This window comes from Penicillium digitatum, chromosome 1, assembly GCF_016767815.1.
Source record: "Penicillium digitatum chromosome 1, complete sequence".
NCBI classification, from domain to species: Eukaryota; Fungi; Ascomycota; class Eurotiomycetes; order Eurotiales; family Aspergillaceae; genus Penicillium; species Penicillium digitatum.
Window position 1 is genome coordinate 6,949,562 of NC_089384.1, and position 24,447 is coordinate 6,974,008.

The window sequence follows — 24,447 nt, forward strand, 5'->3', positions numbered from 1 at the left end:
TCGGATCGAGCGGCATCTCCGATAAAATGAAAGGGGCAGTGCGTTTGGTTGAAAGCAAATGTGCAGTAGTCGGTGGGGGCCAGAGTAAAAGAAATGGGGCGGCGATGAGTGCAAGATAGAGAGGCAGAATAATGGAAAAGAGAGAGAAAGGGAGGGGGAGCAGCGAAGACGGGTCTTTTATGTCGGCGGTATTGAAGGGAGGTTACGTGACGACGTATTGAGTTGCTAAACCCAAAATGGCAAAACTAACCGGATACAGTAATTCACAGGTCCGCCGTTTACACAAAAAAAAAAAATCTCTGTCGCGATCATGCAGAGTAAACTTTTCTAAACCACCTTCATAGGTTACACATCATCTACAAAGAATTAAGCTATTAGAAAGTCTCACCTTTCCATCATTATTGAGATGTCGGATTGTATTTGATCGCATTTATGTCTTTTTAAGGTGGCCGCTCGCTTGCAAGATACGTTACATCCCTGATCCCTGGACAGATTTCAAAGAAATCTAGAAAAGTGCTTTTGAGCCGCCTTCATATGTAAAAAGACAATCAGACCAACTCAAAAGGCATTACACGTAAGCGGCCGACTATTCTTGTTCTCTATACTTCGATTCTACTAGTCAAGTGTATAGATCGGTATTTGAGTCATCGAGTCCCGATAAAAATCCCCCCACCTGGGCTCCCCACCAACCTCGGAACTCTCAACATCTCACATTCCTCACCACTATGGCTTCGAAGTCTCCTTTTAATTTGGCCACATGCGCCCGTCCTAACATCCTGGCATTGCAGCCTTACCGATGCGCCAGAGAGTATGTGCGGCCCATTCCCAATCACCGGTACCGGCGTGCTAATGAGTCAGTGACTACAAAGATGATGGGACGAACGTCCTCCTCGACGCCAACGAGAATGCCTTCGGTCCCAGTCTTGCCCTGAATAGCGAGGGAGCCTTGCAATCCTCCCAGACTGGCAATGCCACGGGAGCCTCCCAGCTGGAGATTGATTTCCTCGGCCTGAACCGCTACCCGGATCCGTAAGTGAAACTCCTGCTGTCGCGTCGCATTCAGACCAATTGAACCTAACACTGCGTCTCCCAGTCACCAAATTGAGTTGAAGCAGCTCTTCTGCAACCTCCGCAATACCCACCACCACACCCCGAAGACCCTTCTCCCCGAGAACATGTTCTGCGGCGTAGGCTCAGACGAAGCCATTGACGCGCTACTACGCTGCTTCTGCGTTCCCGGCAAAGACAAGATCCTCACATGTCCCCCAACCTACGGAATGTACAGCGTTAGCGCGCAGGTCAACGACCTCGAGATCGTCAAGGTACCACTCGACGCTACGAACAGATTCCACCTACAAGCCGATAAGGTCAACGAGGCCCTATCAGCCGACCCATCAATCAAGCTGGCCTATATCTGCTCACCGGGCAACCCGACCGCGAATCTGATCCGCAAAGAGGACATCCGCAAGGTTCTTGAACACCCAACTTGGAACGGCATCGTGGTGGTCGATGAAGCGTATATCGACTTTGCGCCCGAAGGCTCTAGTCTGGCAGAGTGGGTGACCGAGTGGCCCAACCTAGTCGTCATGCAGACACTCAGCAAGGCATTTGGTCTGGCCGGTATCCGCCTCGGCGTGGCCTATGCCAGTGTGGAGGTCGCGCGTCTGCTTAACAGTCTCAAAGCTCCTTATAACATCTCCAGCCCTACCAGCGCGCTCGCCTCCGCCGCACTCACGGCCCCCAATCTGGCAGTGATGCACCGCTCCCGCTCGCAGATCATCGCGCAACGCGACCGTCTGCTCCGTGAGCTCCCGACGATTCCTGGCGTAGGGCAATTCCTTGGTGGTAGCGACGCAAACTTCTTGCTCGTGCAGATTCTGGACACCGAGGGCCGACCAAGTAACGTGACTGCGCATGCGGCTTACGAGGCGATGGCAGAGAAGCGTGGTGTGGTGGTCCGCTTCCGTGGGAAAGAGCTTGGATGTGAAGGCTGTCTCCGTATCACTGTCGGGACGGAGACGGAAGTTACCAAATTCCTTCAGGAGCTGCGGATTGTGTTGAGTGGACTGGGCTCAGGATGAAGCGAGGCCGGAAGACTCGGCTGTGGTGGGATGAAGGTTGCGCGACTAATCATTTTGACAATCATAAGGATTTGGGAGAGATCACATTTCCCGACGAACGCACGGAGTAGATAACCTTTGGACATAATTTCAAGGTTGAGAGCTAACATACGATATCACACATTTAGACATCCACAGGGTAGACTCCGAAGTGTCTAGGGCTCTTCGCTTATCAGGGCTATTTCCTCTGCTTTATGTTGTATATCCCTGTTCATCTGTGGATTCTATGCCCCCAGGGGCTTTTGAAAGTAGAAATAGTTCACGCCTACAGAGTACACCGCAAACCACAAACCAAGGCCGTCGCCCGCTGTTGTGACCAGGTGTAATCCCTGAAAATTGTGTAATGTCCCAAAGCGATTGGGGTTGATTTATCTGTTCCAAGGTACGTATTATCCTCCTCGGATCGGAAAGGGGAGACGTTCTAATAATTCGATTCTCTCAGATTAGCCAGTCGAATATCACTGGCTGTTTATAGAGGAGGCTTATCTGGGCAATCCTTGATCTTTCCCCTCTTCTTGTAGGGGAGATTCTACCTTGTTGATACTCTCTAATTAATTCCCCTATCTCTTTCGATTATACGATGTCATTAAATTGTGTTTTTCTCATCTTTAGTTCTCACAAGATCGTCCAGGCTTCATCTTGGTCTCCGCAATTCGCCCCATAGCCCCCTACCTAAAACATCCCCACACTTTCCCACGTGTGAGGAGCAATGTAAACCCCGTCGCTTGCTGTGTGCTGTTCTTTTTTTTGTGTGTGTGTGTGTGTGTGGTTAAGCCTTCATGGTCACCATGGTCACCATGGCCATTTCGCTAGTCGTGCGTGGCACTTATCAAGAGACCCCACCAGCCTTTCAGACCAGAAACCAGATCAACCCGACGCTCATGATGAGCTGGTGGGCTACTATGTTCTCCTTAGTGATCATCGTCGTGCGCCTCTGTGGTCGCTATATTCGTGTTGAGCGCTTTTTCGCCGAGGACAAGGTCATGATGATCGCTGTCATGCCCCTGTTGATTCGCATGGTCCTCGTGCATTTCGTTCTCGTTTTGGGGACTAATAATACCACCACCACAGGCTTGTCAGAGAAGGAGATATCGAAGAGAGAGCTAGGTAGCAAGCTGGTTCTTGCTGCGCGTATCTTCTATGCCCTCTTGTAAGATGCACCCCCATCTCATTCTTATCTTTATCTTGCATCTGCGTGTTCGCAGTGGCTCACAAACTACTACAGCATCTGGACGGCTAAAGTGACAGTATGTGAATTCCTAAAGCGAGTCACAGGGCTTACCTGGCGCCGATCAACGAGTTTCTTCCTACGCTTTATCTCTTTCTTCCTCTTATCAACCCTAGTCGCCGTGGTCATCGCAACCTTGGCGGAATGCCAACCCTTCAACCACTACTGGCAGGTCACCCCGGACCCAGGTCCAAAATGCCGTACCGGCCACGTCAATCTAATAACGATGGGCACCTGTGACGTGATCACCGACCTTCTACTCGTGGCCATCCCAGTCCCCATAATCCTCATGACTCAAATGCCTTTAAAGCGCCGTCTCGCCCTCGCATCCCTCTTCTGTCTATCTCTCATACTGGTCGCCATAACCTCCTACCGCGTCCCCTCCGTACTTCAACACAGAGGGTCCCAGCCATACCGCTCCTTACTCGCCTCCTTCGAAATCCTTGCCGCAACAGCGGTCTCAAATGTCCTAGTGATAGGCTCCTTCGTCCGAGACCGCGGCGTCAAGAAACTAAAATACAAACGCGCTCAAGGCTCAGCCTCCGTCTCAGAAAACATTGACAAATCTTTCCTACGCAGAAATACAGTCATGCAAAACCAATGGGGCTCAGACTCGGAACTAGCAACGGGTCTATGCATCCGTCTAGATCCAGACATCTACACAATCCCCGGTACTTCGGACGGAGCTCGTGTGCCCAAACTACCATCAACCGCCCCATCCTCTCAACCGCCATCAGCAGTTGCTCGCACAGGAACTCTAGATCCAACATGGTCATTTTCAACAACCCGTCGCGCAGATGACGACCGTGCCTCGGCGACAGACAGTCTCGGGCCAAAAGTCACGCCGCGTGAATACCTGCGCACAAACGAGTCCCCCCGGGAGATCTCGCCTTTCTCCGAGATGCCGCGTCGTGTGTCATTCTCGGATGTCGGTGGGTTGCTGACCAGACCACTGCTGGGGTCCGGGCCGGAACATGTGCGGGCCCAGACTACCTTGTCCTCACCCGTAGAGTCTACGCAGCATCGCAGAGGCGGCGGCAGCAGGGCCTTTTTGGAGGATTTGGGGATTTTCGGACCATCGCGAGCTGCGTATGGGCTACGGTCGACGCTTTCTGGTGCTCCGGATCTACCGTTTCCGGCGTCGGCTTTTGGGAATTCGCGTTTGCTTCCAATGTCTGGTTCGACGGCTTTGACTGTGGATGCTGATGTCGAGCTTCATGATGTTGGTGGGCTATTATCGCGACATGATCATTAAGACTTCCCCCCCTCCAGGGTGGTGCGATTATAGATGGCATGATATGATGTGACGGCTGGTTTTTCTTCTGTCGTTTTCTTTCTTGGAAATTTTGGGTCAGGGCTTGTTGTCTCTTACACACAGGTTGTTAGGCTGGAGACTTTTTCGGGGTTCGAGACTATGTACACATCTTACACACCCCTTTACCTTTTCTTCTAGGTTTGCTGCTTCTTGCTTCCTGTTTTCTTTTATTCCCCCTCGTGCGCCTATTGGCGTTTATGTTGAATGTGTTGCATCCTTGGGCACTTCTATCGGCTCGGGCATGGCTGGCACTCTATTTGGAGCCTTTCCAATGATGTATCCCTATACAAATACTATAGATAGAGATTTACAAGAATTTTTGGGAAATCATTCAGAGTCACATCCGTCACATGATGATGCACAACCCTGATTAGATTGCGAGTGGCCTTTTCTCCAAACGCTCTTAATGTGAAATCAAACAGGCTACAACTCTACAAAATTTCCAATCAACCGCCCGCTTATCTTGTCACTGTAGTCAATTTTCCATGAGGTCATCCACTCCCTGTATGTTCACATTTGAGAAAAGAGCTCGCTCTAGACGCACTCCCCTCAAAAAGGTCACTTTGAAAACAAGATCATAGCCACGCAAGACCTCAGAGTCTTCTTGTTATCAGCTTTAACAAAATTTGTTCTACAAGCTACCAAATATCGGATGACTTGAGCTTCTGATGCCTCCATTGAAGGTTATCAACCACGGAGCATAGCCTCTTCATCTAGTACAGCAATCATATCTATTCTTCTACATTCTCTCATCTCTAACCGACAAATCAATCATCAAACCAAATTTGGTTTAAAGATCTTTTCCCCTATCCATAGCTCCTCATTTCGTTCCGTTTGCTACCTTGCTCTGAAGACACCAAGGAAAGTTCGGCAATTGAGTCTTGTCACCTCGAATCCAACTCATGGCTGTAAATACCCAGTTCACATGCCCCGGAAACGAACAAGACCAAGTCAAACCCAAGAGCTCTGATTCTCCACCTCCTCTCAATCTCAGTTCGGTTCTACGCCCACTCCCAACGAGTCCAGAAGGACGAGAGCGAACATGCCTGGTCAGCCCGTACCACCAGCAACAGTTCAGATGCCTAAATGCCAACCAAAAGTACTCTCATCTGCTAAGCAATCGTTCTTAGGAGGGAGAACTTTTCAACTTCAGTGACGAACAAGAATCATTGGGCTCAGAAAGCATTACAACGACCTCTGAAAGGAAGAGAACAGAACCCTTCATGACTAACGAGGTGAATTTCTCAAACGTCAGCCTCATGGGACACGGACAAGCAGGGCCTGGGTATCAAACGGTAACTAACGTATTCCTAGACAGAGTTCTAGTTACAGGGTTGTAACGTTGGATGATAATGCTTCTGCCTTGTCATTAAAGTGGGCATATCTTTCTATCCAGTAGTAACTTCTGAACCGATTAAACTGCTGCCTACACTTATCATCGGAGTGTACGGTATGTATAGCAACTGGAAAGGATCAATTAGGTAGAACATCACAAACCGACTCGAGGGAGAGTAAAAACAAAAGTGTAGTACAATTGACGCCCAACCCCAGGACCCAAGAACGCCGAGTCCAGTTTTGCGCCAGCGAGAAGTAATAAAAAAACAAGGATATATACGAAGGGAGCGGGAAAAAAAAAACCACCACACCCCAAGACCAGCTCCCAACCCCGGATTCACAAAGCCCTAACCCCCAAGTCAAAAGCCAACCCCAGGAAACATAGAACCGCCAGCCTCTATCACTCGATAGTTTCCCAAGAGTGCAGTCCGTGCACAGCATAGCGACTTAAAGCAACTCCAAATCCAGCTAAACCCAAACAGAAACGTTGTCGCGTATTGCGTGTCATAAAGACCCAAACCCAGAATAGGTCTAGAATAAGATATCCAAACAGCAGCAGCAAGCCATCGCAGCCATTATACCCGCACAGATGCCACCTGCACCACCGTCAGAGCGCCCGCGAGCATCGGCATAGTATCCCTGCTGCTGTTGAGGGGGGTAGCCCTGAACCTGCTGCTGCGGCGAGTAGTACATCGGCTGCTGGCCTTGAGGGTAATAGCCCTGCTGGTTTTGCTGAGGTTGGCCATAGCCTTGTTGGGGTGGGTAGTAGCCCTGTTGTTGGGGCTGGCCGCCATAGTAGTCGTTCGCGGCGCCGGGGCTTTGGCCTGGCTGTTGTTGGTGGTAAGGACCTGCGTTGTGGACTTGGGCGGGGTAGGAGGGTGGTGGGCTTGTCTGGAAAAGATTAGTATTTAGGATTTGTGTTTTCAGGATTGTTTGCGATTAGTTGTTCTTGATTTTTTGGGGGGGGACTTACGGGTTTGTTGTAAGACATAGTGGAAATTGAAGGTGGAGCTCCCCGGTGGTATCGGACTTAGGGCGGATTTGAGGAAATTGCGCTGTAAATGTGGATATGGGGAAGGGGGGGGGGGGGGGGGGGGCGTTTCTGTGTCGGATGGATTGTGAACTCGAGACTAACGCACTCAAGAAAGAGAGAGAAGTAGATGAAGATGAAAAGGAAGCGCCGGAATCGAGTAAGAGTGCCAGTGGCGCAGTTCGGGGCTTAGTCAACCGTTTCCAGGTTTGATGCTTGCGCCTCATTTCTACTTTAAAGAGCTAACGTGGTTTTTTTTTTTCATCTTTTGCATTTGGACTAGTCTCACATTTTTAGTTACAGTCGCTAGTTTTTTTTTTATGCAATGTACGAAGCTCTTCCTGTTAGTGGAGCCATGCAATTGGCTCTCCATTTTATGTTGTACTTGGCTTCTAACCTTCCCCTCCCAACACGCACCATGTCACTTCCAGAGCCACCTCTAAGATGTCGTGTGTATGCATTCTTCAGTGGAAACCATCTACTTTAATTATTTAAATTTGAATAACATGTTGTTGATCCTCCCTGTCAGTTCATTCCTTCCCCAGATATTACGTATCCAGACGAAACAAACCACCAGTGGAGCATATTCGCTGTACAACTTGTGGAATTTGATCCGCTATATTGAGTAGTTCACAATCTGTAAACACGCAATATTTACGGAGGATAATCCCGACAGCAACATCTTTCTGCATTCTCCGCTAAGCGTAGGGGACCGATTTAGCATCGGGCATTGTGCCGTAGTCACAATGCTTTCCTGACACCGTGAAACTACGTTGATTCTCTAAGCAACATACATAGATCCAATTTTTCCTCAAGATTTACCGAAACTCTTCTTTATAGCAACAGCAGGATCTCCTTAATCGCTCAATGCACCAGCTTTCTCCTCATCTCAATTATTCCTCTGGCTAGCGATACTATCTCACCGACCGACAAGGAAGGTCGGAGACTCTGGCCAGGAAACTTTTACACCCTGTGCTCCATGCCTATCAATCATATTTTAGCTGCTGTAGGTGTTTTGGGCAGCTATTGTTAAGCTCGCAAAATGTTCACTAGAGCTGTTGCAAATACGCTAAGCCTATAGGGTCTGGCTGTGCAAGCCATTTTCTTCACGCTAGTCCCAATAACGTGGATATCGAGTCTTCCATCCCCATATGCAAAATTGTAAGATTGACAGCATCCTACTGATGTTGTAGGGCGACTTCTCTATTTGGTACGGGGCTATCGGTCGAATCATCATTGATAGCTTTGTCTTCACTCCCGACTATGGAAAGCTACTATTATTGGCCTTGCATCGCTCGTCTTCGAGCAAGGCCACTGTACAACTATACGACAGTGTGACTGAGATAGGGTCACGCGGTCTGCCTGCCAGAATGTGACCTTTCATCGATAGCATAGCAGGTCCAGCGCCGATAAGGCTCAAGACGGTGGTGCCATCGGTTCTAGCAGATGCTAAAAAAAGGTTCGGGCGAAGCCGAGAATGGTGCCACCTCCTAGGAAAGGCTACCGCCAAGGTTTAGTTGTTTTGAAGCACGGGTCTGACGTGTGGACTTCTCGTAGGCGAAGGGATTCTGCCCGCAGCTGCTAAGAGTCGATTTGAGCGGGTTGTAGCTCGTTCGTGAATGCATAATCATGGCAAAGTAGCACGATACTCATACGTTCTGTTTGTGGGAGAAGATCTCGCGAAGGGCAAGTACTCATCCATTCCAGAGTCAAATGAAGTCATGGACGCGGGTCTGCACGAGGTAACTCACTCAGTTTTATCCTCAACAAAGTCTCTTGGCACCCGCCAATCACACACCTGGACCCCCCGGGACCCTCACCCCCATGATGGCCGGCTCACACGTCGGAGACAGCCGTCACCAACTGGCTACTCAGCCCTCGCATTTACGAATGCATGAACTTTCGCTTGCTCCCTGCCGGACGTTAATTAAATCTACCTACCTACCTACCATGGGGTATTGGGACGTGCAATGCTATGGTTTCTATTATACAAAGATCCTTCTCCACAGATTGCAGTTCATGCATTCGTAAATGCGAGGGCTGAGTAGCCAGTTGGTGACGGCTGTCTCCGACGTGTGAGCCGGCCATCATGGGGGTGAGGGTCCCGGGGGGTCCAGGTGTGTGATTGGCGGGTGCCAAGAGACTTTGTTGAGGATACAAATGAGTGAGTTACCTCGTGCAGACCCGCGAGTAGAAACTTGTGAGCTCCAGTAGTTCAACAAACTGCTTGGGGTCCAGGCTGCGAAGGTAGGCGACTGCCTCTATCCTGTCGGTTGGAGGCGTCGGGGGGCGTTTTGGCCAATGTCGGAAAGACCTCTGGGTTTTGTGGCAGAGAGCGAGGCGCTCTGGTGACTTTCGGCGGCCGCATGAGCAGTCGAGTTTGGCGTCTTCGTGCTTGAACTTGCGGTGGTACCAGTCGAAGTCGCCATGCGACGAGCGGAGGGCAAGCCAGCGGTGGAGCGCTGGTCGTCGGAGTTCGAGTTCCGGCAGTGAATCAATCTCGTAGGTGTCTGACCAGCGTCGGTACCACTGGGAGAGTTTTTGAGAGACCGTGTCCCACCAGCGTAAGCGAGCCTCGTTCCGGAGTTCCCGGAAGATGGATCAGATCCCGCTAATCATGGGTTCGGCTTCCATCCCTATAGCACTACCGCGTAGCGCGCCTTCACCGGCTAAGGTGTCAGCAGCTTCGTTCCCTTCGATCCCAGTGTGCCCAGGGGCCCATCGGAGACTGATATTGTGCTGTTCCATAGCCCGGTGGCAGGCTAAAAATGCCCATTGCGAGGAGTTAGAGGCATTCCCCCTAATACACCAGATAACGGATGTGCTATCAATACAGAGCCGGATTTTCGACCTAGGCGGAGCTACCACGATTGCCCATTCGAGCCCTCGCCAGGCTCCGATTGCTTCAGCGTCGAAAACATGAGAGCGTGAGTTGATAGCGCCAGCGCCAGTGTCGATTTGGGTGCCGTTTATGTAACGGTGCGAACCGTGATGCTTAGTAAGAGGAAGATCACGACACGTGATCTCCGACCTGTTTATCTGAGATTCTGTAAGGATCGCATGGTTTCTATTGGATAGTGCTAAACACCAGTTATAATGTAGGGTTATTACATAACATGCCAAGCCCTTGCTTATCCAACATGAAACCCCTTTTTCTTGTGACCGAGTGCTTGGTCCGAGCGCCGCTGAGTAGCGGCCTCAGGCGCCGAGAGTATGCAACCCTGCAATCCTCTCGGGAGCACATATCTGAACTTCAGTTCTAGATCCTGTTGTAGCTCTTCGAGCTACGTCTTGTATAATAGCCTGCCCCTGCCTGTACCTGTCAAGTGGAATCTGATCTGTTATGACCTGTTCCTACCAGTCATCTCCTATCATACCGTCCTGCCAGCCCGCACCCTGACATAGGGTCAGAGCTATCCCATTCGTCGGTCGGGGCGTAGCAGTCGTATGCCGGGTGTCCCGTTTTCTTTGTTGGAGCAGAGACGTAGGGCTCCTGGATGCAGACCACATCGCATGCGGATTCGTAAGCAAGTTGGAGGGCGGTTGTGTGACACGCCGTCTGTCTTCGGACGTTGGCCCAGAAGACTAGGACCTCCCGTGGGACCGAGGGTCGTACGCGCCGCGCGCGTCTGAGTCTATTAGGGTGTCCTATCATTCAGACGAGGCGGGGGTGCTGTTGTCGACGTCCATTTCTTGTGTCGGGATAGAGACTTGGGGGCTAGGTGGGGACTCGTTGTTTCCCCTAAGCGACGTCCACGCGAAGTTGCCTTTAAAGGCTGCTTTCCTGGACGGCCTAGTGACAGTTTGGAAACCGTCCTCCCCGACCCGGGGGACTTTCCTCTTGCTGGTGGGTGCCGTAGGGGGGGTGTCCTCGTTTTGTGGTGGAGTAGGTGTAGAGTGGGCATCTCTATACCATCTGTCGCCGTATCGTCGGAATTTATCAACCTCAGCTCGGGAGGGGAAGCTAAGTGTTCCCTTCGCAGTGCGAGAAGGGCGGACTGGGCAGTCAGTGTGCCCTGAAGGTCGTGGGCCGTGACAGTTGGCGCATCTAACCGGGTTAGTGCAATTAGCCCCGGCGGGGCCGTTATGCTCGTTCGTTGGGGCTGCGCAGTTCGGCAGCGGGGGGTACGATTGCACCGGGCTGTGTGACAGTAGCTTTGGCAGCCAGGATTATGGTGTTGGATCTGCGGCTTCTTTAGAATGGCCCTGGCGACGCTGCTGCGGCTGAAGAGCGTGAATGGGGCAACTGGGCTGAGGAAAGAGATCACCCAGGTGATGTTGTGCTTGGTGGGGCTGGCTCCATGCCTCGAGGTACGGCAGCTGACTGGCTTAAGCTTCGTCTGCGCGAAGACCTTATCTTCAATCACAGAGCCGGTCTGGATAAGGGTGTCGTCCCAGGCTTGTATCGAGGGGGGTACTCCGGGGACCGCATAGTTGTACCATTTCTGAGGAACTTTAACGCTATGGGCGTTTAGTGCGTCCTTGATGGCATTGAGCCCCTGTTCAGTGATGAGGCTAGGGCGGGCTAGGGGGCCGGGCGTGATCGCCCACCCTGTGGCAGTGCGGGTGATCTTAGGAATGTCGGTGTGAGGTGTGACTCCTTTGAGGGCACTCTCGAGTTGTTTTCGTATCGCATATGGTTCCTTGCGAGCAAGGCGGTCTTCCTGCTTTAGGACTACCGGGCCTTTGCGTCCAGCCGCTCGATGATGGCAGCAGAGGCGGACACGGTTGTGGTTGTGGTTGTGGCGCTGGCACCTTTTGGGAGAGGACCGGGGGGCAGCTGGCCCTTTGGTGCTTTTCATCCGTTTTCCAGCGCGCGTGTTGAGGTTGGTAGGGAAGGGGGGGTCGGGGGGCCGAGTGTATTCGGCATTTCGCGCGTCCATGGGACGGTCGGGGGTGGATGGACCAGCCACGATGGGAGGGTCACCGGAAGGGTTAAGCGATTAGAATAGAGACAGTCTGGGAGTCTGGGAGCCTTTTCTCAAAGGTGCCCCTATTTCGCAGATGGTTGTAAAGGTGAATATACCCCATGGGAGGTCGCGGAAGCAAGCGAAAGCTTGCTCCCTGCCGGACGTTAATTAAATCTACCTACCTACCTACCTAATGAAGTCATGGTGAGAAAATCAGAGAAACACAAGACCACATCATGTCCAGACAATTCTCATACTGCGCCCTGTGTGATGCTAGTTTCGGGATTTCAAGTGGAGCCGAGCATAAGAAGGAACGAAGTATGTATGTACAGCAGGGCTATGATAGATCACTATTTAATAGCTGGCAGATGGTACACCTATTGGGGCTTCAAGTAGATCGTGACTGATGAGTGTGTGTGTGTGGCATAAGCACGTAACTAGACAACAATGATCTACAACTTCCACCAAGCTCGAAGTGACAGCCATTCATAGATTGAATTTTTCTAGACATACAAAGACACGGCCATTATGTAAAATCACAGGCAAAACCCCCCATCGCAATCTCCCAAAGCAGGAGAAGTTTTGCGCCTATACGCCATGCTGCCCATAATACAAGGGGGAGACCAAAAACTTTTTTTGTGTTTGAAGGTGAGGCGATGAGTAAAAAAAAATAACTCCCCAAGTGTCCACTTCTGTCTGACATCAACTGCTCTTTTTCGACTGCCAAATGGGGTATTTCCTGCAGATCTGCAGAGTGTAGAAAGCGGTCAAATTGGAGACAGAGAAGTGGACTTGATGCGATTTGAATTTGTGAGGTTGACGTTCACAGGAACCAGGGGTTGACTTTCTGCAAACCCCGCCAATTAGAAAGGAAAAAGAAGACGACGATCAAGCGTCAGTCCATTCTGAAGAGTCGCATGTCAATCTTCCTATTCCATTTCCCAGCAACCTGGCTGTGCAGCTTAAATGACCCAGCGGTAACTGGCATAACGACCCGCAGTCTCGGACTTGCGGATAATCTTGACGACCTGACCACGGCGCAAGCCAAGGTAGCGAGCGACAGGATCGGAGATCTGTATGCGGGGAAGCTGAGACTCCTTCAGACGGTAGCGCTCGAGAAGCTTGCCCTTCTCCTCGGGGCTAAGCAGGACGTGCTTAGGGACCAGCTCGTGGCGGGTGATGTTGACAAGCAGATCCTGTTCTTGGAAGTGCTCGCAAATGCGGCCGGGAACGCCAGAAAGCAGGCGCACGGCAGAAGGCGAGATCGGCGTCTGAGTGATAAAGATACCAGTGTGGAAGTTGTTCTCATCGACAAGGTGATTGAAGGCGCGCACTTGCTTGGTTCCGACACCTGAGGAGTCGGGGCAGAAGTCGACGTAGATTGTGCCGCAGTCTGGCTGAGGGTTTGGGTTTGCTTTGCTGGGCAGTGCGGTGTACTTCAGCTTCATGGTTTCGGTGGGGCGGGCTTGGATTTTCATCTTGGTACGACTGTTGTTGCAAAACAGTATGTTAGTGATATGCACTTTTTGAAAGATGTTTGCCGGCATTTCTCGGCTCAAGTTTTCACTTTCTCGAGACAATAGGACGGTGGGCGCAAGGATTTCGCATACTCAGGATAGCCCAGAGGGTCAGCATATTTTGCGCGGAAGTCTTCTAGCGGGAGTACCAGCTCATTATCAGACACTTCGTAGCCCTGGTGTATCGCCGATGGTTAGTCTTGAGCAAATAGGCATAACGAGTGATACTGAGACATCAGAGGCTCGATCTGAAGTGCCTACCCGGTCAGCGAGCAGTTCATAGACTGTTCTGAAGGTGCGCCAGAGCCGAGTCATCTCGCGCTCGGCCTCCATGGAGTATGCCGAATCCCCATCCATGGTGGATTGTGAAGTCGATGACTGGGATAGAGAAAGAAATAGGAGGTTGTCTTGCCAAGAGATATTGTTAAAAAAAAAACGGGTAGAGAGCTCCGGTGGAGAGAGATGAAAGGTGAAGTCGAAAAATCGGCGGGAACTTTCTGCCAGCGACGCTTAAGCGGAGAAACCGACCGAACCATTTTAATAATTCGAAGTTTCCCCTTTTCAGTTTCGCTTTGGTCTCGTTGGTCTATTTAATCCATTCAGGATACTCGGAAGGCAATTCGTTCCTCCCTTCTCCCTGTCTCTTTTTTTACGATCAATTCGTCGCAATGGCTGCTACTGATGCGCAGCGGGTTAAGCCCACTAAGCCGGACGAGGCCGCCTACAAGACCAGTCTCGCTGAGGCCGAGAAGGAGCACACTGCTGCTCAAGAGAAATTGGTATGTGTGCTCTTTTTTTGGAATTTTTTCATTGTGCTGTCATCTGACTTGGATGGCGGGGGTGATCACTGACCCACTCTGATTGTTGATTGCCCTCGTGTTCATTGTTTACTTGCATACCATGTCCTCAGGCCAATGACTGATATGCGCAACAGAACCAAATCAAGGCAAAATTGGACAGCGCCAAGCCCAACAACCAGGATTCGCCCACCGTTAAGAGGCAGCAGGAGCTGCGCGCCGAACTCTCCTCCATTCGCCAGAAGCAGTCCGGCTTTAAGTCCAGCCGGTCTTCCATCCAGGAGAAGATCAACGCCTTGGACGCCAACCTCAAGGCCCGTATTACCGAGCAGAACAACTCTCGTGGACGTCTATCATTCAAGAGTGTTGAGGAGATCGATAAGGAAATTGCCCGTCTGGAAAAGCAGGTCGACTCCGGCACCCTTCGTCTGGTGGATGAACGCAAGGCTCTCACCGAGGTCTCCAACTTGCGCAAGCAGCGCAAGAGCTTCGCCAGCCTGGACGAGGCGCAGAAGGGCATTAATGACATCAAGACACAGATCTCCGAACTGCGCAAGACCCTCGACAACCCCGAGGCCAAGGCACTGAGCGACAAGTACGCCGAGATCCAGAAGGAGCTCGATTCCATCAAGGCCGAGCAGGACGGTGTTTTCAAGAACCTGAACGCTTTGCGTGATGAGCGCACCAAGCTGCGCAACGAGCAGCAGGAAAAATACACTGCTATCCGCACTATCAAGGATGCCTACTTCAAGGCCCGTCGTGCCTACAAGGAGTACGAGGATGAGGCCTGGCGTGTGCGCCGAGAGCGCCAGAAGGCCGAGCAAGAGGCCTTTGCTCGCGAGAAGCGCAAGAAGATCGCTGATAAGAAGCTAGAGGAAGCCTCGCAGCTTGCCTACGCCGATGAGATCCTGACCGCACAGGGTCTGATCCGTCACTTTGATCCCACCTACGACTTCACCTCCCTTGGTCTGGACGAGAAGAAGGATGAGGGCGGCAATTTCCGTGCCGGAGTTGGCCGCACTGTGGAAGCTGCTGAGATCAAGGGAATGAAGGTTGTGCGGAAGAACGACGAGGAGGACTACTTTGTCGGTTCCGGTGGCAAGAAGGGCAAGAAGGGCGGCAAGAAGGGCGGTGCCGCCGCCAGTGTTGAGAGCACCAAGTTCAACATGAATGTTGGTATTATTGAGGACTTCGCCAAGGTTAAGATCGACCCTCCTATGAACCAGTCGGATGTTCCCGCCTCTGTGGAGAAGCTAGCAGCCAAGATCACCGAATGGAAGAAGAACCAGGCCAGCAAGACGGAAGAGGTCAGTTTAATTGTTTTCAAAGTTGTTGGTTGTGACCGGTTGCTAATTACCCCGCAGAACATCAAGAAGGCCCAGGAAGAGATTACCCGCCTTGAAGAGGAGGAGACCGAGGCCGCCAACGTCCCCCACACCAACGGCCGGGCCACTGATGCTGCCAAGAAGCCCGCTCATAAGAACGTCGTTCCCTCGGCGGAAGCTGAGCTGGCTCAAGAGCTGGATGCCGTGGCCGACGTTGAGGACGAGCTCAAGAAGGCCTCAATTGAGGATAAGGCATAGATTCGAGGAGGTTACCCGTACATGCTCAATGCGTCAACTTATACATGAAGTCTAGCGTTTGTCTAGCATTCTCTCTGCGTGTTTTTCTTTGAATTTTTCTTTGGGTTTGGCTCTTACATATGCATTATATCTAAGAATCATAAAAGCATTCTCATCCATCATAACAAGATGTCAACTAGCATCATCAATCAATAACGAATAACGAATAAATCATACCACATAAAAAGGGGTATCGCAACCCATCCTCGAAAGAAACAAACATTTAACCCCCCCCCCCCCCCCCCCAAATCACCGATGAGGACTATAATCACTATCCCCACCATAAGCCATGGGATCAAAACGCCTAACCCCACTCCGTCTAGACCTCCGCGGCGGACGCGGCGAAACATCAGAAGGCACACTAGACTCCTCCTCCTGAACCTCAATAACGTCCTCATCTCCAGTTGTCGAAGTAGCCAGAGACTCCTCAACAACGACGCGATCACGTCTCGTCGACGGACGACGCCGATAACTATCACGGAAAGTCTCCCTTTCCTCGGCAACTTCGATGACGTCGCGTCGTCTCCGTCCAGCAGATGAACCGCGTCGTCTGCGCACCTCCACGATCTCTTCTTCGTCCATCGACATCGAGATCGACGATGAGGTTGGCACTGCTGCGCCACCACGCGCGACACCGCCTGGGTTCACGGCCAGGTAGAGTATGTACATTAGCAGTACGAAGCCTGCTACGCTGCCTAGTACGATCCCAACTACCGTCCCTGCGGCGGGGCTTGTGTGGAGTCGGCCGTAAGTTGAAGGGATGGAGATTGTTGTGTAGCGTTTGTGGAGGGAGGTTTCGGTGTATAGGAGGTTTGGGTTTAAGTCTCTTCTGTTGAGGTTGGGTTTGGTAGGAATTAGGTCGAGGGCGTCGAGAGGGTGGGATGACATTGTATCTATTTGTCTATTTGTCTGATTGTTTGGCCATTGGTTTGGAGTTTCCAGGGGAGAAATGTTGCGACTGTGCGACGGGTTGGAGATTTCGATTCCAGCGAATATATGGCTTGAGGTCAGCTTGCGAGTTGATATGCGCGTGTGGGGATTGATGGCATATGCAGCCTTCAGAGGGTGTGGGTTTTGTTGGAAAAATGGAGTACGCAGTACAAGTTTTAAGAGATCTTAAAAAGGTTTAAAAAAAACGGAGAATCGCAAGGAAGTAAGAAAAATAAAAATGTCACAAAGAGGGAGGAGGTTGGGGGTGGCTGGGATCTACGAAGTGGAGATGTTGGATGCCCCCATCTTTTTGACATACTTCGGACATTTGCTCATGATCTTGGATACATCATATTCAAGGTCACAATATGGGGTAAATCAATTTGACTAACTCTCTTTGTATGACTTACACACCTAATAAGCTCCCTGGCGCATCCTATACTTAGGCTGATCCACCGACTCAACCTTCAGCGTCGTCAACACAGGAGTAGTATAAACCAAGTCCAAACTCTCCAACTTAGCACCATCCGACTCAAGCACCCACAGACTCAACCCCAAATAGTTGGTACCCTGGTAGTTGAGAATACCCTCGGGAACAGGGAAGCTCGTCTGGGGACCAATATTGTTCACATACTTGGCGTACTGGTACCCATTGACATAGAGCTGGACACGGTAAGCTGCCGCCGATGTGGTGTTCCCAAAGTTAAAGTAGAGAGGAACATCCCAACCCTTCTCGATGTTCAAATCAAAGCTCGCGCTGTAGAACTTGATTCCAGGTGCTGACAGGCCATCGAAGGGACTATCGGATTTCCAGTTTTGGGTCGGCGGCTGGGTCTGGTGGAATCCCTGACGCTCGGCGTAGAGACCACCCTCATTGAGCGGGCCGCGTACCTTGTCCAGGTAATCCTCGCCGCCGAGGTTGCCAGTCAGCTTCCAGCTAAGGTCACTCGCGGAGTGGTCGGACAACTCGTAGTTGAGGATACCACGGGGAAGCTTCATCTGCTCTTCACCAACGACCCAGTTTTCGTTCAGGCCCATGTTGTCTATAACTACGGTGAACACGTACGACATGCCCTTCTCCAGGGCGGGGAGTGTGTAGGTTCCGTTGTGGTCGGCGTCGATGGAAATTCCGGCCCATGATCCTATGTGGCTCTCGTTCAGCCATACCGCGCTACCGAACGCGCTGCCACCCTGAGTCTGCACGGAGAAAGTCTTCTCATCCCCGGTTGCGACGAAGTGGCCCCGGAAGAGGAGGGTTCCCGTGTGGAAGCTGTAGTCAGAGGAGAACAGCGAGGTTGGGGTCTTGAGTTTATGGTCGCTGTTTTTGGTAGGTCTGTTTGCTGGAACCCATGCGGAATCATCGTACGAGCTCTGGATCTCGGGCAGAGTATCAATCGACTTCCACTCCAGACTCTTCAGGGACGGAAGATCGATTGTCGGTGCTGTGTAAGCGACGCTGCTAGACCAGATCCCGTTCTTGTCGACATTGATCTGCGCTTGGTTGCCGTTGATGATAAGGCTCTTGGTGTTGGACGGAGCGCCGATCACCTCAATCGGGGTGGTGGTGTTGAAATCAGCAGTGAGATGAAGGTCGTTGCCCTGCACATAAGCGGTACGCACGAGGTAGCCGGCCTTGACGATGAGAGATGAAGGGGCAGTCTTTTGGGAGCTATACCCAGGGCTTGTGCCATTGTTTGGGAGCTGAGGAACCCAGTAGTTGTAAGCAGAGTTTCGATCTGGTAATTTAGTTAGTTACGATAAAGCAGAATGGTGTTTGAGAGAGTACTTGCCTAGAAGAATAATCTGCAAATCACCAACTTGCACGATACGGCGAGTGGTAGAGACATCCCAGCCGATAACAACCGCCTTGCCCATCTGCTTGGTGGTGATGCTTGCTGATGACCCTTCAATAACAGAGGCCTTAGACTCAGAAGAGACAGCCAACTCATGATGCTCGCCAGGGCCGCCGTAGAGCACAAGAATCTTCGATTTACCAGACTTCGTCCAGGTAAAGACCTCAGCAGAGGAGTAGAGGATATTAGTGCCAGCCACATCATAGTCAACGACATGAATCTTAGAATCACGGCCGCTCAGAGTTAGGCTTCCTCCAAGCTGGGGAATGATTAATTCACCGGCACTGGTAGGAACATTGAGCTGATAGTCGACTGACGCTTGGCTTGCGTAGTCAGAGTGTCGAATAACGAAGAAGGAAGAAGCGGTATTATTGCCTCCGAGCAGGGGAGTCACGGCCAGATCAGACGAGTTGGTGTACTTGGAAGTAGTCAAGTCTCCTGGTGTTGATACAAGGTATGCCGGTGACACTTTAGCAAAGTTTCCAATCAGCTTCAGCTCGCTATATTTCTCGCGGGTGATGTTGCGAGATTCAGTAATCGGGGAACCATAGTCATAGGATGTGTATCCACCGGGGTGGCCCAGGTTGCCCCAATTGGTGCCACCAAAGATCTACCAAATTAAGATGAGAATCAATTTGTGTGACAGGAGAGCCGGGACTTACCATGTACAAGTTGAGGAATGCAACTCGGAAGCTGAGATTGTTCTTATAGAACACTCTCTCGAACTCATGGTTCAGGAGGGCAGCACATTTTGTGAACCCGACACCTCCCCATGGATCAAAGGCACCGCCTTGGAACTATACTTCAGTCAGATTGACAATCCGCATGGCAGATATCCTTATATCTTACCTCAACCAGAGAATATGGGGTGGAGGGACTCTGTCTCATGTGTGTGGTATAGAAATTAGTGGGCAGATTACCCGCTGGCCAGGTAGAAGGGTTTGCGCAGTCAAAGCCGAGAGGGTAGCTGTCATGTCCGTAGATATCTACAGCACCCTTGCCAGTTCCAGGGGCATTGTGGCCGCCAGGAGAGGCATCGTTGTTGATAAAAGGGACAACTATTCCAGCCTTGCGAGCCTGGTCCTCCACATATTGCATATAAGCTCCGTCTGGGAAACCGGTGTATCCACAGCACGCGCCACTGTACTCGTTCTCGGGTTGATAAAGAATAATAGGTCCTCCATTTGTGATTTGACCCTTGGCTAGAGTTGCGGCAACATGGGCAACGTAGCTAGTTGAGATGTCAGTTCTCATGTGCCTCCAGTCTTGCATTTGAACCGGATAATTTACTTGTCTGTTGCTTTCAGGTACGCTTCATCACTAGTTCGCAGAGTTCCATTGACGCGCTGAATCCATCCTGGGAAACCTCCACCAGATACTTCGGCATTGATGTGAGGACCAGGACGGGCCAGAAGATAGATACCAGCCTCTTTGGCGGCGTCGAAAAATGGCTCCAGGGCGAAGACTCCCTCAGCAGTATACTCACCTGGCTTACCTTCCAGCAGAGCCCAGTCTGTATAGAAAGAAACGCAGTTGAATCCTAGAGCCTTGACTTTTTGGAGCACATCGATCCACAGAGATGGGACAGGCAAACTATGGAGATCCTGATCAGCATCATCCTTTCTTGAAATCTCCAAAAAAAAAAACAAATGACGCCTTTAAACTCACCGATATGGGTGAATTTCACCACTAAAGAGCATGAGTCTCTCCCCATTGACAAAGAGAGACTTGTCATCCCAAGTAACCTACACGAGATGCCTGTCAACTAAACCATCCAAATCCAAGGACCAAAACCCTAACCTACATATTTCTGGAGTAAGTCCCTCTTGACAGGGTCCGGGTGCTCAGTGATGGTAAATCCATTCACCGAATGGCTAATGGCAGCACCAGCGGCCTGGGCCGCTAGACCAACAACAGCCCAAGAAGACGAAAGCTTCATAGCTGTCTCAACAGTGGTGAAGCGGGTTGCTAGGGAGAGAGGGGGGGGGAAAGCACTTGAATTCAAGTCCAATCGCCTTGCAATGCAGGGGTTGCGCCATTCATATAGCACAGAGAAATTCGGCATAGCGTTAACACTAATTAATACAACATGCAACTGCTATACTACTGTAGCGATGAGCCGTTTCCCAGGACTTTCGTCATTCTCCCAGATTGAGGGGTGCCCCGGATGCTCCGCATAGCTCATGCAGACAGGGGTGCAGGGTCCGATGCAGCATGTAATTGCGGCCAAATTGAAGCTATTTAAAGGGACATCTTGGAACGACTGGAAGAGGGGTGTCCTTATCAAAAATCAAGTGTCCTAAATAACGAGTACTCCGATAGTGTTGACTATACTGGTAACCTGTTGTATACTATAAGAGACACATCTAACACAATCCAAGCAAACCAACCCAACGTGGACAATACGGAGGTGGTAAGCAAAATTCCTCGATTCCTTATGGCCGCAAGCCCCTACGGTCCATCATTTACCCCAAACCCTCACATGGTAACCGGAGCAAAGATCGCCAGCTTACCTTGCGGGGCCTCTATTTTCCACATATCAAAAGACACGAGATTTGGTGAAGATGTGATCTGCTCTCACCTGAGTAGATTGCCATTCCATTTCAGTCTGATCTAAAGAGCTGTACGGAGTATAGAGTCGAAATAAGAGATGCTCGTATGCCCTTAGCAAGGTCAATGGCAATCACCATGTCATGTCAGTGTGGCGCCATATTAATCAACTTGGAAAAAGAAAGCAATTTTCCTGCGGGGAAGGTGTGGAGATCCTGAATTTAACCGGTGCACGTTGTACTTCGGACATAAGATGAAGGTACATGCAGAGTGCTACCGACGTTTCCCCGTTGCAGATCACTCAGATTACGGAGTCCGACCTAAAACTAGGAACAGATTTCATGATGTTGGATTTTGATACGGCATAGAGATATCCATAGTAGGAGCTTGTAAAAACAGTGCAATTTACACGGTGGTGTTGAAGCGATCCTCCTCATCGCCATCCTTGGTGTATGTCTCACGATCATCCACATCGTCCTGCGCTTCCTGTCCAACCTCGACATTCTCCTCCTTCAGTGCAACGTCCTCAGCGTCAGCGGTCGGTTCGGTCTTACCACTCTGCTTCTGGGTGGTATTGATAAGAGGGGTGGAGTCATTGAAAATACGCAGCAACATGGCCCGGCGCTCTTCCTTGGGAAGCATCAGGTTCAAGGAATGGAGAGATCGCCACAAGGGCAGAACCATGGCCTCGCTATAGATTGTGTTAGTAAGATGCAAATGTCACTCAAATGAATGTGAAGGGGGTAAACTCACGGAAGACCATCTTCTTCGCCGGTCGCTTGAACGCGAAGAATACTGCAACCCATGGGGATATCCTTGACTTGCTCGCCAATCTCGCCCAGATTCTTCCAGCCATCGTCATTGACCTTAGGGAACATCTCCACGAGGAGACGGCGCAGAGTCTCCCGCTTGGTCAGGATGACTGACCGCTCAGGGCCCAGCCAAGGCTCGGCGATTTTCAGGCCATCGGTCTGAACACGCCATCTGCAGACGTTCTCCCGCTGTGCATCCTGCTTAACGAACATCTTCACACCGCAGTGGACGAACTTCAAGCCCTGGCCTTCATTGCAGGTGAGAATGTCACGTCCTAGGGCACTGGTGTAGTAAACTGTGCGGGTAGGGAGACCTTCGGCATTGCGGACCATGAAACGGTCACGGGGGAATCGCTCCGACAACTTGTAGAATTCATAGATGGGAAGAAGCTCCTCGTGGTTGGGATCCAGGTACTTGAACGGCTCCTCTTGGCGGGGACCTCTCTTCTTGAAAGGTTGTGTAGTAGCCGCGGAGGTGGGAGGTGTGCTATCAACAGGCGTGTCAATACCAGTTCCCACTGCAGGCGCTGGGGCGTGAACAGGGCGGTCGCCGACAAGGACCTCGCTACCATCGTGGAGCTTAGTCCTCTTAGCAGGAAGTTCCTCTTCAAGATCATCTGCATCCCGCTTCATGAGAGAAACAGGGGTCGATGCATCAAGAGTAGCAGAGTACGGAAGTTGGTGGGCGGCCTCGGCAACGGAAGCATTCTTGGCGAGTTCCTCCTGGGCCTGTTGGTCGGGAGTGACCAATTCATCCAGCGACTCGAGCTTCTCCAGGGGCTTTCCCTCTACTTCGTTCTTCTTAGAATCAAGCTCCGCGGCGAGAGCTGCGACGGAAGCCTTGGGGATGACGTTGCTGCTCTCCGGCTTAGCCTTGATCTCGGAGGTCTTCTCAAGAACTGTGATGAAGAAACCGCCAGTGTCTTGCTGGTGAGGATAGACACGCATGCATCGGTCAAGCGGCAGGTTGGCGGCCTCGCCTGTCGGGGCAAACATGCCCTCTGCAAGTCTGGCAAGACCATTGATGCCCTCCTGATCTCGGTGGTCCTCAATCTCCTGCCAGTTGTTCCACATGCGGCCCTCACGATCCATCACCTTCCAGTTTTTCAGGCCGGAGGCTCTCTTGAGGCCGGGCAACTCCTGGCTGCAGTCGATGATCTTGACGTTGGCAGCGCCGCCGCAGCGTTCAATTGCAGAGGCAACAACAGCCTCGTTCTCCACAGGGTTCAGACTGCAGGTTGAGTAGACGACCCGTCCACCGACCTTCAGCATCTGCAGGGCGCGAACCAATATCCGAGACTGCGTGCTGTGAAGTCCCAAAGCGTTGCCAGGGGTCCAGTCCTTCCAGACGCCGACGTTCTTGCGTGCGGTACCATCGCCAGAGCAAGGAACGTCTGCCAGGATGCGGTCAAACTTCAAGTATCTGTTCTTTGGCTTGCTGCCATCGGCAGTGGGCAGGGGAGGCAGCTTGATGGAAGGGAACATTGTGGCATCGTGGTTGGTAACGATTAGGTTGGGCGAACTCAGGCGCTTCATCTGGTGAATAAGCATATGAGCGCGTTTGTAGTCGCTGTCGTTGGCAATCAATAGGCCCGTGCTTCGGCCGTCGTCATTCAGTCCTTCGGGGCCGAGGGGTTCGGGTCCAGCAGTGCCGTTCTTGACCTGTTCAGTGACTTGGGCAATGGCATCTTCCTCACCTGCGTGAAGCAGTTCCATAAGCTGCGCAGACTTACTGCCCGGTGCAGCGCACATATCCAACACAGTCATTCCAGGCCTAGCATCGATGAGGAGAGGAGGAATCATGCTAACAACCTCCTGGCGACTGATATTTCCGACGTCAGTCTCGGCGACAAGGAACTTTTGGAACTTAGAAAAAGGCGCAAATCGACGAATAACATTCTTAGGAGTGGTCATGGACCAAGCGAGCTGATCGGGGTACCATGAAACTGGGCGGGGTGGCTCAACGAATTCGTCCTCGTATTTGATAGAAGTGATTTCGGGGATGTGGTGGTCCTTAAGACGCTGCTGGACGGCCAACGCATGTCTAATGAAGGCACAAAACGGTCAATCTTACTTGAATCCTCTCAATGCGCCAATTGCGAAAAAAGGCCATTGTGACTTACCCTCGAGAGCCGGTGAAACGGAAGCTGTTAGGAAGATCCTTGCGCATGGTAGCCCAAAAAACATCCTTTTCCTCCTCCGGAAGGAACTCGGGCTCATTGTAGTAGCGTTCGAACTTCTCGTTCTCTCTGGTGATATCCTGCCATTGAGAGCGCGTACGGCCTGCGCCGCCGCCGCCGCCGCCGCCGCGGCCTTTACCACCCTAGAAGAAAGAAGACACGGTCAATACAACAAACAACTCACACGGCACGTATGAAGGATAAAATTACCTTTTTACCGCCGCGTTTTCCCATTGTAATGATGTGGT

At 51.4% G+C, this 24,447-nt stretch overlaps 9 protein-coding genes across 9 annotated transcripts; 3 read left to right on the forward strand and 6 right to left on the reverse strand.

Moving 5' to 3' along the window:
• Positions 1-725: 725 nt before the first annotated feature.
• Positions 726-2,081, forward strand: Pdw03_4742 (Histidinol-phosphate aminotransferase; the record flags this gene model as incomplete). Its single annotated transcript, XM_014675367.1, has 3 exons — positions 726-808; positions 859-1,029; positions 1,094-2,081. The coding sequence occupies 3 exons, from the start codon at positions 726-728 to the stop codon at positions 2,079-2,081; spliced, it is 1,242 nt and encodes a 413-aa protein (XP_014530853.1).
• An 827-nt stretch (positions 2,082-2,908) lies between these two features.
• On the forward strand, positions 2,909-4,603 carry Pdw03_4743 (Integral membrane protein, putative; the record flags this gene model as incomplete). Its single annotated transcript, XM_014675366.1, has 2 exons — positions 2,909-3,270; positions 3,346-4,603. 2 exons carry the CDS (start codon positions 2,909-2,911, stop codon positions 4,601-4,603), a joined length of 1,620 nt encoding a protein of 539 aa, XP_014530852.1.
• A 1,926-nt stretch (positions 4,604-6,529) lies between these two features.
• On the reverse strand, positions 6,530-6,989 carry Pdw03_4744 (UV-induced protein uvi15; the record flags this gene model as incomplete). Its single annotated transcript, XM_014675365.1, has 2 exons — positions 6,530-6,889; positions 6,972-6,989. 2 exons carry the CDS (start codon positions 6,987-6,989, stop codon positions 6,530-6,532), a joined length of 378 nt encoding a protein of 125 aa, XP_014530851.1.
• A 3,677-nt stretch (positions 6,990-10,666) lies between these two features.
• Positions 10,667-11,911, reverse strand: Pdw03_4745 (rna-directed dna polymerase from transposon x-element; the record flags this gene model as incomplete). The annotated part of the gene is made up of 1 exon (XM_066100826.1): positions 10,667-11,911. One exon carries the CDS (start codon positions 11,909-11,911, stop codon positions 10,667-10,669), a length of 1,245 nt encoding a protein of 414 aa, XP_065956226.1.
• A 989-nt stretch (positions 11,912-12,900) lies between these two features.
• On the reverse strand, positions 12,901-13,812 carry Pdw03_4746 (DNA-directed RNA polymerase, RPB5 subunit; the record flags this gene model as incomplete). Its single annotated transcript, XM_014675364.1, has 3 exons — positions 12,901-13,426; positions 13,549-13,631; positions 13,717-13,812. 3 exons carry the CDS (start codon positions 13,810-13,812, stop codon positions 12,901-12,903), a joined length of 705 nt encoding a protein of 234 aa, XP_014530850.1.
• Positions 13,813-14,123: 311 nt separating this feature from the next.
• Pdw03_4747 (Nuclear segregation protein, putative) lies at positions 14,124-15,835 on the forward strand (the record flags this gene model as incomplete). Its single annotated transcript, XM_014675363.1, has 3 exons — positions 14,124-14,234; positions 14,390-15,559; positions 15,617-15,835. The coding sequence occupies 3 exons, from the start codon at positions 14,124-14,126 to the stop codon at positions 15,833-15,835; spliced, it is 1,500 nt and encodes a 499-aa protein (XP_014530849.1).
• Positions 15,836-16,123: 288 nt separating this feature from the next.
• Pdw03_4748 (glucose and ribitol dehydrogenase-like protein 2-like) lies at positions 16,124-16,762 on the reverse strand (the record flags this gene model as incomplete). Its single annotated transcript, XM_014675362.1, has 1 exon — positions 16,124-16,762. One exon carries the CDS (start codon positions 16,760-16,762, stop codon positions 16,124-16,126), a length of 639 nt encoding a protein of 212 aa, XP_014530848.1.
• Positions 16,763-17,218: 456 nt separating this feature from the next.
• On the reverse strand, positions 17,219-20,596 carry Pdw03_4749 (Beta-galactosidase; the record flags this gene model as incomplete). The annotated part of the gene is made up of 7 exons (XM_066100827.1): positions 17,219-18,540; positions 18,595-19,267; positions 19,320-19,454; positions 19,507-19,888; positions 19,948-20,250; positions 20,326-20,402; positions 20,462-20,596. 7 exons carry the CDS (start codon positions 20,594-20,596, stop codon positions 17,219-17,221), a joined length of 3,027 nt encoding a protein of 1,008 aa, XP_065956227.1.
• Positions 20,597-21,612: 1,016 nt separating this feature from the next.
• On the reverse strand, positions 21,613-24,433 carry Pdw03_4750 (Methyltransferase (Ncl1), putative; the record flags this gene model as incomplete). Its single annotated transcript, XM_014675360.1, has 4 exons — positions 21,613-21,898; positions 21,961-24,063; positions 24,143-24,342; positions 24,410-24,433. 4 exons carry the CDS (start codon positions 24,431-24,433, stop codon positions 21,613-21,615), a joined length of 2,613 nt encoding a protein of 870 aa, XP_014530846.1.
• Positions 24,434-24,447: the final 14 nt, after the last annotated feature.